The sequence below is a fragment of the Sus scrofa genome, chromosome 1, assembly GCF_000003025.6.
Source record: "Sus scrofa isolate TJ Tabasco breed Duroc chromosome 1, Sscrofa11.1, whole genome shotgun sequence".
NCBI classification, from domain to species: Eukaryota; Metazoa; Chordata; class Mammalia; order Artiodactyla; family Suidae; genus Sus; species Sus scrofa.
This window is the reverse complement of record NC_010443.5, coordinates 130,443,400-130,457,769: the sequence shown is the minus strand read 5'-3', so window position 1 is coordinate 130,457,769 and position 14,370 is coordinate 130,443,400. Positions and strand designations below refer to the sequence as shown.

Genomic DNA, 14,370 nt, shown 5'->3' with positions numbered 1-14,370 from the left:
TGATTTTTTCTTTCTTTTTTGGCTATCCCGTGGCATATGGAGTTCTTGGGCCAGGGATCAGATCCAAGCCACAGTTGCGACTGCAGCTTCGGCAATGTCAGAACCTTTAAGCCACTATGCCTGGTTAAGGATTGAACCTGTGTCCCAGCACTGCAGAGACACTGCCAATCTCATTGTGCCACAGCTGGAACTCCTCAAGTGGCATGTAGAAGGTTGGGGGCTACTTGTAAAGGACTAAAGTGCAGCAGGTGAATAAATATTTGAGTCCTTAAGTGTACTGTTCAATGAATTTCTGTAAATGGATACTAGTCAGATTAATTTCTGCTGCGGCACGACAGGAACGCTTACTTATCTGTCTTTGCATTGGGTGTGTGGGCTCCTGGAGACACAGATGGCATCCTACTTGTCTCTGGGTCTCCAGCAACCCACACCCCCCATAACCTTAATAAATGGTAGTGGTTCAATAAACACTGAGTAGATGGCGGAGGGTAGGGCTGTTACCTTACTTCACCAGTTCCTATTTCACCAGGCACTGTGTTTTTTTTTTTTTTTTCATACTTCACCAGCCACTCATCCATCCTTTGAGGCTCTTGATTCCTCCTCTGGTTTCCCCAGTACCAGGAACAACTCTCATTACCCCTTAGTTCTCTATGAGCACTTGCAGGCTGAAGTATATTCGGTATCCTAATGCCTAGAAGAGTCATCAACATGGAATAAGAGCTTAGTAAGTGTTTGTTGAACCAAGGGGAACATCCTCTTTTTAGGAAGGGGTGAAGATGAAATGAGATGAAGGCAAAAAAAGCACTGCCCTGGGATGGAGGAGGCCAAGCCTGGGTCAGCCAGGTGATGGGAGGTGAGAGTGCAGAGGGGCCACGAGGGGGCGCTCTCACCACTGCTGGGCGCTGGCTTTGCTGCAAGGGTTTGATCCAGAGCTCACAGTCCCAGGCAGGTGTCAGGTGTGCAGCGAGGAAAGCTGAGACACAGCACCTGCTCTTTCGGAGCTTACACTCTGGAGTGCAGGCCAAAGGAATGCAAATACTGTAACAAAACAACTTGGTCCCCAAACCACTGAGATTTCCCCAGCTGTTCTCTGCTCTATCCCCAGCCAAATGATTCCCTTTCTCAGAACTTTCCCGACTCCGTTCTGTTGCCTCCACCTCACAGGCCTCTTTGCTCCCGGAAAGCTCCTACTTACCCCACGATGCAGCTCAAAAAGCCTCTGATGTTTCCCCAGCCAAAGTTCATCACCGCTCTCTCCACTCAGAGTTCCGCCACAAACACATGACCCATGTTACCTTTCATCTGTCCTTATCAAGACAAGGCTCCTTGGGACCAGGATAGGATCTGGGTCTTATTTATCTCTGTATCCACCATGCCAGGATCTGCACTGAATCCAAGCAATCCCACAAATGGCTGTTGAATAAAACAGAGGCTGTAAGCCATGGAGATTAAGGAAGTTGAGAAACAGCTTCATGAAGGAGGTAAGAAATGGCACGAGCAGGTGGGTGTGGGTGTTCCAGGCAAAACAAAGTCACAATGAGCAAAGCTGTTCAGTGGGGATCATCTTTTTTTTTTTTTTTTCTTTTTTTTGGCCACACCTGCGGAAATTCCTAGGCCTGCACCACAGCAGAGACCCAAGCTGCTGTGGTCCTGCAGTGACAACACCAGACCCTTAACCTGCTGTACCACAATGGAACTCCCATAGGTTTTGTTTTGATTGTGGTCCAGTCAAGCTGTTCAGTTTGGCTCAGTCATTGAGAAGAGAAGCTGGGAGGCTGATAGGTGAGGTCACGGTGTTGGGCACTTGAGGATTTGGGCAAAAGGGGACAAGGAAAGAAGTAATGCAAACTCAGCTTTAAAGAGTAGACAGGAAAGCAGGCCATATCACTAGAGGTTGTAACAGGAGCAGGAAAGGAGGAGGAAACCACAATGAGTAAATTTGGTAGAGTAACTTGTGGGAGGCATAGAGTAGATGTGTAGTAGTCTTTTCGGAAAGGTTGCACACTGGCAACCAACGGGCTGTGACCCAAAGAAATCCATTTAATTTAAGTTACTAACATTTAAAGAATCAGGAAACTGTTTTTAAAATCCATATTTAGTTACTAACATATTTAGTCTCTAACACTTAAAGAATCAGGAAACTTTAAAAAATCCATATTTTAGGGAGTTTCCATTGTGGTGAAGCAGAAACAGATCCGACTAGGAACCATGAGGATGCGGGTTCGATCCCAGGCCTCGCTCAGTGGGTTAGGGATCCAGTATTGCCATGAGCTGTGGTGTAGTTCAGACTGGGTTCAGATCTTGCATTGCTGTGGCATAGGCCAGCAGCTGTAGCTCTGATTCGACCACTAGCCTGGGAACCTCCATATGCCACAAGTACAGCCCTTAAAGAAAAAAAAAAATGCAAGAAAAAGAAAAATCCATATTTTAGGAAATTCCTGCTGTAGTGCAGCAGGTTAAGGATTCAGCGTTGCCACAGCTATGGCACAGGTCTCAGCTGCAGCTCTGATTTGTTCCCTGGCCTGAGAACTTACATATGCCACAGGTGCAGCAAAAAAAAAAAAGTGCCAAATTAAAAAAATCCATATTTCTAGCTTCTTGTGAAAACTTGGGATACTGGCCATCGGGGCCTCATCCTTGAAGCAACTGAAGCGCTAGGTCCTCTTGAACCCCTCTCACGCTGACCATCCTCAGCCCCCACCCAGCCTGCTGCTCCCAAGGTTAGGTGCTCTCCTGGGCTTTCAACTTTGAGACGCCCATCATCTTACCCCTTACAACTCATCCTGACTTCCTCATATGGAGGAGTTTCTCCAAAACATATTGGTCCCAACAGTTCAAATAAACACTGACAAAAACTGGGTTGTTTCTCCCAAACTCATCCCTACCCACTTAAACAAACAACCGTGAATGCGGAGTGGTGCTCCCTGTTGCACAAGACCACTCCCTTCCCTACCCACCGCAGCTAGACTGGAGCCTGGGAAGGCACCTCTCAGCTCTCCCAACTCCCACCCCCCAAAGGGTTGTGGTCAATAGCGCTACCTGGAAACTCCAGACCTGGAAGCCCACTTCAGCCCTGGAGGTGGCCCAAACTCTCCCACAGTCTCTCCTTCCCCCACATACAGTGGCTCCTGGGGTTCCGACAGCGGGGCCCAGACCCAGGAAGACCATGAAAATAGACTGGGAAAGAAATTGAGGGCACCCCCCCCCACCTGCCCTGTCATGGAGCTAAAATACTAATAATATTTTAAAAGGCAATATGTTTAGTGAAACAAAACTGAAAAAATACATTTACCCAAATATCCAAAGTGTTTCTCGCGTATGGATAAAATCACAGGTGATTTTCACTTTCTTCTTTTTGTCAATCTTCCTTTTCTAAATTTTCTGCAAGGACTATCTATTACTTTTGTAATAAGAAAAAGTTATCTGGAGTTCCCTTCGTGGCTCAGTGGTTAACGAACCCACCTAGGATCCATGAGGATGCGGGTTCGATCCCTGGCCTCGCTCAGTGAGTTAAGGATCTGGCGTTGCCATGAGATGTAGTGTAGGTCCAGATGAGCTTCAGATCCCTTGTTGCTGTGGCTGTAGTCACTGGCATAGACCAGTGACTACAGCTCTGATTCAACCCATAGCCTGGAAACCTCCACATGCCGGAAAAAAAAAAAAAAAAAAAGAAAGAAAGAAAAAGTTCACTGGAGTCCCCTAGTGGCTCAACAGGTTAAGGATTTGGTGTTATCACTGCTGTGGCATGTATGGGTTCAATACCCGGCCCCAGAACTTCCGCATGTGACAGGCACTGCCCCCAAATAGAAAAAGTTACATTTTGAAAAAAATATTGAGATCTAGTTCAGAAAGAAACAACTCATCAGGTCAGGAAGTTCTGAGGTGGGACAGAAACAGGGGTTGGAGAGGGAGACAGAGCTTCTGGAGTTCTGGGGGAAGGGAGAAGCCCTTGATGACTGGCTCAGGCAGAGGGAGATGCTGAGTCAGTGGGGCCTTCAGGTTTTCTGTCCCAGGAGCCCACCGCCACCACCAACAGAAACAGGGCTGAGGGGAGGAGGGCAGCTTCAGGAGAACCTGGCAGAAAGTGAGGGGCCTGCAGGTTCCATTGATTTTATTGTGAGTTACTTGGGTTTTGTTTGTTTTGCCTGTACTTCCCAGGGAAGGATTTAAAGGCAGCTCCAAAGGGTCTACAAAACTATGAGATAACAGGAGTATAAAGTAGGAACAAGATTTTCTTAGGAAGCAGGAAGGAACATAACACAGGGTTAAGAATGAGGCAAAAACATACACGTCTTGCAGGCTTTGGGCCACCCACTTAGCTCTGGGTTCCAGCTGTGGTGCATCCTGATGAGGCCCCAAACCCTCCGGAGGTGCATGTGGGGCCTGGTGGAGGGAACGAGCCCCTGGATTTGGGCCCCGAGTGAGGGTGAAACGGAGGAGTGGGGAGAGATTACTGGGAGAGAGAAAGCGGGCGGAGAGGAGAGCAGAAAGTGAGGCTGGAGCCTCTTCTTGGAGGGAGGAAGCAGCGGAAGAGGGGCCAGAGAGGCGGAGAAGACCCAGGAAGAGCAAAGCCTAAAGGGGGCTTTCAGAGCTGCCCTGGTAGGGTCGGGAAGGAGGGGCTCTGGCCGAGGAGCCAGCTGGTCATCATGAAGGCTGAGGAGCAGGGCCGGGATGGAGGCTGTTGTAGGAAGCGTGGGGAGAGAAGGTGAGCCCACACCCCAGCCCTGGAGAGCAGTGGGGTAGGGAGAGGTCTTTGCTGGGTTTCAGGTGTGGAGGGAGAGGCTGATGGAGTACAAAGGATGATATGGTTGACCCACTCACTCGGGGTTGTCTTCCCAGTGGGTTTTCTCTGACCCACTGCATGATCCTCTTTGCATCTAGTTTATGCCCTTGGGTTAACAAGGTTGACCAGGATTAGTCTGTGGCCCCCAGAAACCCCATAGTAGTCTATGAAAAGTAAAGACTTTGGACTAGATGGCAAGATCCTTTCTAGCCCCAAACTATGGTTACAGGTTATAGGCTCTAGGGCCCCCTGAATGCACAGCTAGGGGAGGCTGTCAGAGTCAAGTTGTTGAGGCCCAGAGAGGGGCAGTGACTTGTCCAAGGTCACACAGCCAGTGATTGCGAACAGAGCTAGGCCTGGAGGCCTGAGCCCCCAACTTTTTGCTCTGACGTCTCCCCTTCTCTAGACGACCAGACTCCTGGGTTCAGTTTCTGTCCTTTCTCTGGAAGTGGGACAAAGGAGCCAGGAACCAGGCCAAGAAGCTGTCAGGGCTGGTTCCAAGCCTCAGGAGGCTGGGAACCCAAGGTCCACGCCCATGTAAACACAGGCCAGCACTGATACCGCTCTCTTGGCTCTGGATAGCTTCCTCCAAATCGGTTCCCCACTATTATCTTGCTTATCCCTGCAGGTCTCCTGGGAGCCAGGGAGGGGCAGAGAGTACTAGCCCCGCTTCATAAGTGGGAGAAACTCAGACAAGGAGAAAGGCAGTAATTTGCCCAAAGTCGCCCAGCAAGTCGGGGAGGGGTTGGAACAGGAGGTCCCCGTGGGAGAGGGGGTGGCCAGAGGATCACATGGTCTGGGGGACAGGGGGTGAAACGGTGCCAGAGGTAGACAAATGCCCACAGTCTCAGGCGTCGAGGACCCCATGTCTCACCAGGAGAGTGGTCTCTCTGTCCCTGGAGGGAGATGGCTGGGGACAAGCTCTGCTTGCCTCTAGCTGGGTTGGGGTCCTGGGCAGGGAGAGAAGATGGGCAGAGGCAGCGGATCTTGGCCACAGAGAATACAGATCTGAGGGTGAAGGTAATCACAGGTCAGAGGCCTGGGTGGGGACTATGCTCCCTGCTTTTCTGCCAGATTCCAGGGGCCCCAGGGAATCCCTAGGCCCGTAGTGGGCCCAAAGGCTCCCCTGTACCCTCTCACTGCTGAGGGTCCAGGGAATCAGCTAGACACCTAGGGGCAGAGGCAGAGACTGTGCAGGTGAGGGTCAAGGATGCCGTGGAGCTGCTGACAGTGACTGGCTCTGCCTTCCAGAGGGGTTATGAGTAGAGTGACTGTAAACCCAGGTTATTTTTTTTTTCTTTTTAGGGCTGCACCTGCGGCATATGGAGGTTCTCAGGCCAGGGGTCAAATTGGAGCTGTAGCTGCTAGCCTCCACCACAGCCACAGCAACAAGGGATGGAAGCCTCGTCTGCAACACACACGGAAGCTCATGGCAAAGCCACACCTTTTAACCTACTGATCGAGGCCAGGGATTGAACCAGTGACCTCATTCAATCTTGAAATATCCTGAGTCTGATAGTGAATTCCGTGGTCATTCCAGTTAGGGAACAAACCTTTGTTCAGTGGAAAAAGCCTCAAGGAGTTCCCATGGTGGCTCAGTGGAAACAAATCTGACTAGCATCCATGAGGACGCAGATTCGATCCCTAGCCTCGATCAGTGGGTTAAGGATCCATCTTTGCTGTGAGCTGTGGTGTAAGTCGCAGATGTAACACGGACCTCATGTTGCTGTGGCTGTGGTGCAGGCCGGTGGCTATAGCTCTGATTGGACCGCTAGCCTGGGAACCTCCATATGCCGTGTGTCCCCCCGCAAAAAGAACATTCCACTGGGAGGGCAGGCCCCACTGAATGCTAACATCTCTCCTCACATCTTACCTCCAGCCCTGTCTCCCTTTGCCCACTCTCAATCTTAGGACAACCTAATCTGTCCATAAACCATGCCTCCCAGCCCCACCCTCTGAGAAGACCATTTTCCAGGTGGCACACCAGAAAGAAGCCTGGACCCAGAGTCGGGACCCAGGACCCGGGCCCCTGCTCCATCTGCTTCCCTGTGGCTCTGTCCTTCATTCTCCATGTCTGAAAATTGGAGCTAATAAGAGCCACGTGGCCCGTCTTGAAGTGGGGTTGTAAGAACTGAAGGTGATCAAGGAACAGACTAGACTGCCTAAGCATTGCCACATATAGGGATAAAAAGCAGCCAGCACGGCCCAGACCCAGGAAGTCACTCCCCACTGCTGCCACAGTGTGACTAATGTGGCCCCTCTGCTCACTGGAAGATTTGGCCCAGGCCCAAGGAGGACGCTGACGGCACAGCCCTGCTGGGAGCCAGGGTTCCTGGCAGCCAGGCACAGTGGGCAGGTCTGACCTGTGAGAGCCCGGTTACCGCCTGGGGCCTGGGCTGGTTGCAAAAGGGGCTGGTACTACTGACGCAGTCTGCTCTCGGTCTCACTCTCCCAAGCTGGTTCCCAGGAGAATGAGGAGCTCAGAGGGTGCGTCACCTCTGCCCTGGGCACCGCTCTGCTCCCAGGCAGAAAGCAAGCGAGGCCCAGCTCCCTCAGGTGTGCTCACACTCACACACCAGCCAGCACGCACACCAGCACAAAGGTGCCGTGGAGAGAGACAGCTCCCTCGCTGGATACACAGAGTAGAGCCTGGCCACACACAGACACATAGACACATGGTCCCCAAGAAACCTGGTCCAACCAAGACATGCACACACAGGTACAGATACACACACACACCCAGACCCACACATAGGGTTGTGTATAATACACACTCCTAAGAGCCAACATCATATGGATACACAGACATACACACAGAGCCACACACATCTCACATAAAGATAGGCACCCATAGGAATTCTCTGGTAGCTCAGCAGGTTAAGGATCAGGCAACGTCACTGCTGTGGCTGTGGTTACAGCTGTGGTTTGAGTTTGATCCCCCCTGGCCCTGGGAACTTGCACAGGCTGCAGGCATGGCCAAAAAAGCAAAAGATAGGCACCCACGTTTACAGATGTAGATACACCTCTGTAGAGGCAGATATATGGAATGACTTAGAGTTTTGCACAAAGGTAATACTCACTTGAAATGCACAAGAGCAGATAGAAGATAATATGAGAAAAAGAATGTATATATACATATAACTGGATCAATTTGCTATAAGGCAGAAATGGACAGAAGATTGTAAATCAATTATCATAGAAAGTTTTGTAATAAGAAATATACAAGAGCAAAAACAGGAACGCAGAAATGTATATGGACACAAATAGATAATATATATTCACCTGCCATCATTTAGTATTTATTGAACGCCCACAATCTGCTAGTCATGCTCCAACAGAAAGAGCCCCCCATGATTCACAGAGACACAGAAACCCAAGCTCCGTCACAAGAGCTACCTGGGATTCTATGGGGCAGAGTCTCCAAGCCAGAGATGAAGAACTTTTTTTCTGTAGATAGTCACCAACCCATGGTGAAAAAAAATAATCAACTGTGGACGTAGCCTCATTTATACAAGAAAAAGAAAATAAAGGAAAACAAATTAAATGCCCCCAAATGGGGGTCTAGTTGAAGAAATTATAGTCAGGGTGAAATAGTAAGCAAACATACACATATGGTTACAGATTCTGCTCAGTTTATAATAACATGGAAAACGCTGTTGAAATTTTAAGGATAAAAAACAAAAAATACAAAATTGTACATACCACACAATCACAAGAATTCTTTTTAAAATGTGAGTAGAAAAAAAGACTGGAAGGAAGTACATCAACATGTTATTATTTTAACATTTAACTTTGGGAGTGAAGACTATTAGTACATTTTTGGAGTTCCCGTTGTGGCTCAGCAGTAATGAACCAGACTAGTATCCATGAGGCCTCGGGTTCAATCCCTGGCCTTGCTCAGTAGGTTAAAGGATCTGGTGTTGCCATGAGCTGTGGTGTAGGTTGCAGATGTGGCTCAGATCCCACGTTGCTGTGGCTGTGGCATAGGCCAGCAGCTGCAGCTCAAATTCTACCCCTAGCCTGGGAACTTCCATGTGCCATGGGTGTGACCCTAAAAAGACACCCCCAAAATTTTTTTAAATTACATCAGACAACTAGGCTCCACTGCATAGCACAGGGAGCTATATCTAATCTCCTAGGATAGATCATGATGAAAATCATAAAAAAAGAATGTATATATATATGACTGAGTCACTGGTGTACAGCAAAATTTGGCACAACATTGTAAATCAACTATACTTTAATTTAAAAAAAAAGGAAAAACATTCACAAATCACATACAGAAGCAAAAGAAAAAAATTACAATAATTTACATCAGTAAGGACGAATGTGAGATTGTATATATAAGAAATATACGCTTTTTTTTTTTGGCTGTGCCTGTGGCATGCTGGTGTTCCAGGATCAAACCCACATCACAGCTGTAACCAGAGCCACAGCAGTGATCCTTTAACCTGCTAAATCATGAGGGAACTCCAGAAACATACACTTTTATCCAGTTAATATAATCAATGTCTTTTTAAATTTAGATTCGAGAGCAGAAAAAGCAGGGAGAAAAGGCAAGAGAAAGAATGATAAAAAGATTAAAAACAGTCCCAGAAAAATAGAGACCATGTTAGAGAAAGAGTTTGGAACCAAAGATAAATCCCTTTTGCTCTGCATGGGCTCCACCCCGACTCTCACCCCCGTGCCTCAGAGGAAACCATGGCTCTTAGGACTGTCTCCAGGCCTCTGAGACACAAACCTGGGGATGAACTTGGTCCTCAGGATCCCCTGAAGGGCTCTCTGGTGGGTTTTTTGTTTTTTGTTTTTTTTAATCTAAGCATTTAATGGCCAGCAGCAAACGCTGCCTGAGCCCAAGATCCTGTGGGAGCACAGGAGCATAAGTGGGACTTTCTCTTTCCATTTAACTGGGGAGATGCAGCCCCAGCAAGTGACCAAATTGAGAGTCCCCTCAATGTGCCAAGAGAGCAATGGGGACACTAATAAATTTCCTGGAGAAGAGGGGAGTATTGACTGGAAGGTAGTCAATGGAGAAACACGGCATCTGGCGCTGGGGGTTGGGAGGCGATTTGGCAAAAGCAAGGCTTGGAGTCATTGGGGTAAGCAGATGCAAACTATCGCATGTGGAGTGGATCAGCAATGAGGTCCTGTTGTACAGCACAGGGAACTATATCCAGTTACTTGTGATGGAACAAGATGGAGGATAATGTGAGAAAAAGAATGTATGTATGTGTAACTGGGTTCACTTTGCTGTATAGCAGAAATTGACCAAACATTGTAAATCAACCATAATAAAATTTTTTTTAAAAGATGGAGTCAGAAGTAAAAAAGTTATTGGTGATCAGGGAGTGGGAATCCCTGGGACAAGCAGGCCTTGTCCAGGTTGGTGTCAGATATGAGGCTCTGAATGCTGAAATGAGGAGCTGGGAGTTCCCTGCGGGCACTGAGATCTAGTAACAGTCTGGAGTCAGAAAGATGCCAGAGAGAAGGAAGCAGCCCTAGAGGGACTGGAGTGGGAAGTGCCAGTGACAGAGATGTAGGGGTGAGACTGACAAGGCTCAGGGACCCAGCAGGAGAGGAGACACAGTGACGAGGATGTTATTTGTACCTCAGAGAATAGGGAAGAAGTTGGAGGTGCACCCCACTCCACCCTACCCTACCCCCGCTTCCCCCCTACCTACCCCCGTCCCATGATCATGTGACTGGGTTTCCTCCCCCTACTCATGGCACCTCTAAGTCCCCTGGGAACAGTTTGAAAACCTATAATCCAACCAAAGTCTTAAGTGTTTCCTTGGTTTTTTGTTTTGTTTTCTTTTCTTTTGGCCAGCCAATGGCATATGGAGTTCCCAGGTCAGGGATCAGAGAGATCTAAGCCACAGTCATGACTTACACTGCAGCTGCAGCAACATGGAATCCTCAACCCACTGTGATGGGCTGGGGATCAAACCTGAGTCCCAGCACTCCCAAGATGTAGCCGATAGTGTTGCACCACAGTGGGAACTCCTTAAGTGTTTCTTTTTGCAAATGAGGAAACTGAGGTACAGAGAAGGGAAAAAATTTGCCTAAGGTCATGGTCAGTACCAGTGCCTGAACTTGAATCAGGGTCTCTGCCCCAGGAAGGGAGTGTATCAGGCTGGGTTGAGGTGAGAGCCCACGATGGAGCTGTGGTGTGAGACCCCCTCAAGACCTGGCTGTAATTGTACAGCTCAGCACCTCCACCTGAGGGGGCAAGGGGACCAAGGGAAATAGGTGGCTGGAGCTCTGGGGGATGGGCCCAGGTGGGGCAGAAGCCGGACAGTCTTGGCTAAAACTAAACTTGAGGATTATCTGAGGTTTCACTTGGCTAGGATTTCTGTCCCTCAGCCATGTTCTTTCTCCTATTCACAACTATAACTTCCTGCAGAGGGAGCTGGGCTGGGACAGAGGGCTCACCTGGCCCATTAGTTGCCTAGCAAGTGTCCCAGGTGTGCCTTAGAATAACACTCACCCAAGTACCAAATCTAGAGTCTGCAAAGTACTCTTATAGCCACTTAGTGATAATATCTCCCTTGAGGTGTTACCATTTTTTTTTTCTCTGAACCTCTCTTTCCTATGGGTAAAATAAGGTGGTTTCCCCTTACCTCATCCCAAATGTGCCTTTCCAGCTCCAGTTCCAGAGAATGTTCTCGGGATCCCTGCTCTCTCCAAGTCCTTACTCGATGAATGCTCACTCTCAAAGGTTTTCTGGGACCAAGTTTCTATTTAAATTGTTGACAGCTGGCATCCTGACTGTCACTAGGTCCTTATGCAGACTTTGAGAGCCAAGACCAAAGACTGGGTCCAACCAACCCAAGTCCAAGAAGTTTGGCCGGTGGTTGGTGTTTGAGCTGTCCGGTGGGTCTCTTCATGCTCAGGGTCTCAACGGGGGAGCCCCCCAAGCTGAGACCCTGTGGACTATCAGAAGGATTGAAGGAGGAAGGTTAGAGGGCTCAGGATTTCCCCAGAGCCCAGCACTGAGCACCTTTCTCCAGAAGGGAGGGAGAGAGGGGAGGGGCACCACCCGCCTGGTGAGGTCATGGGAAAGCAGCTCTGGCGCTGACACCTGGGGAAACCCGTTTCCAGGCTGCTTCCCACGCTAGCTCTCCTGGGAACCAGCTAAGCCCCAGGTGAGGAGCCCCAAACCTGCCCCCCCCAAGTCCAGTTTCCATCACACTGTCCCAACTAGTCCAGCCCCACCTTTCAAACTAGTCTGTCCTTGGTACACAATCCGTCTCTAACCAAACTGCAGGGCCTTGAGCGACCAGTGTGCTGACCACTCCAGAAAATGACACAGAGACAGCAGCTTCAGAAACTTAAGGCTTTATTTGTAGACTCCACACTGCCCTATCTTCCAGACTGTGACCTTGGAGAAAGCCCCTTCTTCTTTCAGGCTCCAGTTTGCAGCTCCTCCCCCTCCTCTTGCTGCGCCTTGCCTCTCACTTCCTGGCCCAGCCAGTTTGGGCAGTGCCTAGGGAGACCTGAGACCCAGTTCTTCCCAGGGACCAGCCCCGCCCTCCATGGCCTTGGGGGTTAAGGGCAGCCCAGGTGTCAGCCTTGGTTCCCAGCTGCCCCACTTCTCTGCTCTCCTTTTCTTTTCTTCCTTCCAAGCCTGGCCCTCTGATCTGCCTCCTCTTCTCCAGCCTGCCTCCGGTCCCAAGGTTCCAAGGCTTTACCCTCTGCTCCCTCTCAATCTCTCACTGACCTTTGTCTTAACTAATCCATCCTAATCTCCTCTCCAAGTCAGGGCCAGACACCACAGCCCTTCAGGATGCTGTTCCCCAGGCTCTTCCTCACCCTGGTGCCAAAGAGCGGGTGGGGACCACTATGAGGGGTCCCAATTCATGCAGGATGATCTGAGGGCCCACAACAAGAAACTGGAAATTGGATCCCAAACTGCTTGGAGATGGCTGACACTGTTTGGATCACCCCATGAAAATCCAAGTACTGGGATCTCTCTGTGAGCCCTGACCATAGAAATCCAAGTCAGAGCCTTCCCTCCTCCAGGCCCTAGGCTCACCCGGGCACACAGAAGTAAAGGCCCGAGTCTCCACAGTGTTCAGACAAGAACTGAGTCCCATGGGGTGGCTGGGCCCTGCCAGCACAGCCCTCAAAGGCCCTGTGCCCCAGGTTCTAGAAGTCTGTGGCCATTAGCCTATTGATCATTGTGCTGCCACAGCTGTTCAAACAAAGCAGAAGAACTTCTTCCAGCGGCAGCGGGAGAGGGTGCGCACACCTTTGGCATTCAGTTTCTTCTCCAGCCGGGCTTTGTTTTCAATGGCACTGAGAATGGCAGAGTCAAACACCTCCTTCAAGTTCTTCTGCGTCAAGGCTGAGCACTCCAGGTAGCAGCAGGCCCGGATTTTCTCTGCCAGACCCTGAGCCTGGGGTTCGGGCACAGGTCCCTCCCGGCCTCCCTGGTCCAGCTCAATCAGTACATTGACATCGTCTCTCAGATCTGCCTGCGTGCCCACCAGCAGCACTGGCGCCTGGGGGTTGTGAGTGCGGATCTCCGGCAGCCATTTCTCTGTGATGTTTTGGAAGGAGCTGGGCTGCACCACGCTGAAGCAGGCCAGGAAGACATCCGTATCTGGGTAGCAGAGCGAGCGAAGGCGGTCAAAGTCTTCCTGGGATGGAAAGGCCAGACCATTAGTAGGATTATTCCCTGTCACAGGAAGCGCGAATCGTCTTGTCACCTGAGGTTGGAGACTGAAACTCCAAACAGAGGGCCCAAGGCCTTCTCCATTCCCGATGGATCTGGGATCCTCCCAGCTTCCAGCCCACCTCACCGTAGACCAGTAGAGACCTCTCCCAATTTCTCACCTGTCCCGCTGTGTCCCAGAGCTCAATGCGCACCGGGGCTCCATCAACCAGGACTTGCACTGCAGGGGCGGGGCAGGGGATAGTCCGCGTTAGGAGAGGGTCCCAGGTCCCACCAGGCCTCACCAGCGCCACCTCTGGGCCTGCACCCGCCTCCCTCCCCTTGGGCTTCCGTGTACTCGCGCTTCGGCGCGGGCCCCAGCCCCCCCGGTGCACAACCCCACGGGCAGCCACGCAGCCGCCAGGGCCGTTGAACGTACCGGAGAAGGTGTCCAGCGCCGTGGGCCTGTAGCGCGCGGGGTACCCATTGCAGGTGTAGCTGACGATGAGGCTGCTCTTGCCCACAGCGCCGTCGCCCACCAGAACGCACTTGATGCCCAGCTCCGGGGACGCGCTGCCCCGCCGCGGGGGAGGGGTCGGGGCCCGAAGCGGGGACGACTCGGCCTCGCTCAGCTCCCGCGGGGGCATGGCCCGCTCCGGGTACAGCCCGGGACCAGGTTCCGGCGCGCTCGAGTAAGCCGGTTCCGCAGACTGCCTCTGACTGAGTCCAGCTCGCCTGCCCGCCGCTACCCGCGGGTATTTGTGGAGCCCCGCCCACTTCACCTGCGTATCCGAGCGGTCTCAGACCCCGCCCACCCCCCCAACCTCCTCCCGGACCTCCCTCTGCCGCGCACCACCCTGCGGGGTCAGGCAATCTCTAAACTGAGGGAAGAAAAGGGAGCCGAACTGACAATCACATAGGTACGAGGACA

The 14,370-nt window shown here is 50.9% G+C and overlaps 1 protein-coding gene across 1 annotated transcript; it reads right to left on the bottom strand.

The window, feature by feature from the left end:
• Positions 12,106 to 14,168, bottom strand: RHOV (ras homolog family member V). Its single transcript, NM_001244417.1, has 3 exons — positions 13,879 to 14,168; positions 13,622 to 13,680; positions 12,106 to 13,425 (listed from the first exon to the last, which is right to left on the bottom strand). Exons 1-3 carry the CDS (start codon positions 14,084 to 14,086, stop codon positions 12,982 to 12,984), a joined length of 711 nt encoding a protein of 236 aa, NP_001231346.1. The 5' UTR covers positions 14,087 to 14,168; the 3' UTR covers positions 12,106 to 12,981.